This window comes from Atta colombica, unplaced genomic scaffold, assembly GCF_001594045.1.
Source record: "Atta colombica isolate Treedump-2 unplaced genomic scaffold, Acol1.0 scaffold166, whole genome shotgun sequence".
Classification (NCBI taxonomy): domain Eukaryota; kingdom Metazoa; phylum Arthropoda; class Insecta; order Hymenoptera; family Formicidae; genus Atta; species Atta colombica.
Genome location: NW_017259257.1, coordinates 1030989 through 1031545, shown reverse-complemented (window position 1 = coordinate 1031545; position 557 = coordinate 1030989). Strand labels below are relative to the sequence as shown.

The 557-nt window shown below is 35.0% G+C and overlaps 1 protein-coding gene across 1 annotated transcript in view; it reads right to left on the bottom strand.

Annotated features, from left to right (window-relative positions):
* LOC108686257 (acyl-CoA-binding domain-containing protein 5) overlaps window positions 1-557 on the bottom strand; it is a 6703-nt gene that overhangs the window by 2458 nt on the left and 3688 nt on the right. Inside the window, exons 4-5 of the mRNA XM_018191466.1 lie at window positions 284-477; window positions 47-209 (exon numbers count right to left, since the gene is read on the bottom strand). Coding sequence (XP_018046955.1) covers window positions 47-209; window positions 284-477 — 357 coding nt within the window. The remainder of the gene's footprint in view (window positions 1-46; window positions 210-283; window positions 478-557) is intronic.

Sequence of the window (557 nt, the reverse complement as noted above, 5' to 3'; positions counted from 1 at the left end):
TTTTATATAAAATTTTAATATTGCTAAAAGTTAAAAAGAAATGTACCTAATGGTGAACCAGACAATGGTGATCCCGGTTGGGAGCGTATACGTTCCAGTACTGGTCCCACGAGTAATTCCAAATCCTCAGCTGGTACGCTTTCATAAAAAGAATCCAAACTGCCGAGAAACGTTGCCACATTATCTGTGTAAGACATCGTCTCGACAATCTGGAATATAATGACGATTCTCGTTTAATGCATTCATTTTGCATGAGCTTTTAATCTACAAAATCTGTATTTACTTTCTTCAATTCTTCCACATAATTATTCATGGCTTCTGTACGGCTCATATTGCCAAGACGTGTCCATGCATCCCATTTTGCTTTCTTTACTACTTCCCAGAATGCAGGTTTAGATTGTTGACAGGGTCCTTCAGTCGCTTGTTTGTAATATGAATAAAAACGTAGCATAATCTCATGGCTGGGTTGATATGCTCCTGAAACGTTGTATATTATAATTACAAAATATTTATCATTGATTTGTTATTCTTCCAAAATTAAATTTTAACATATCACA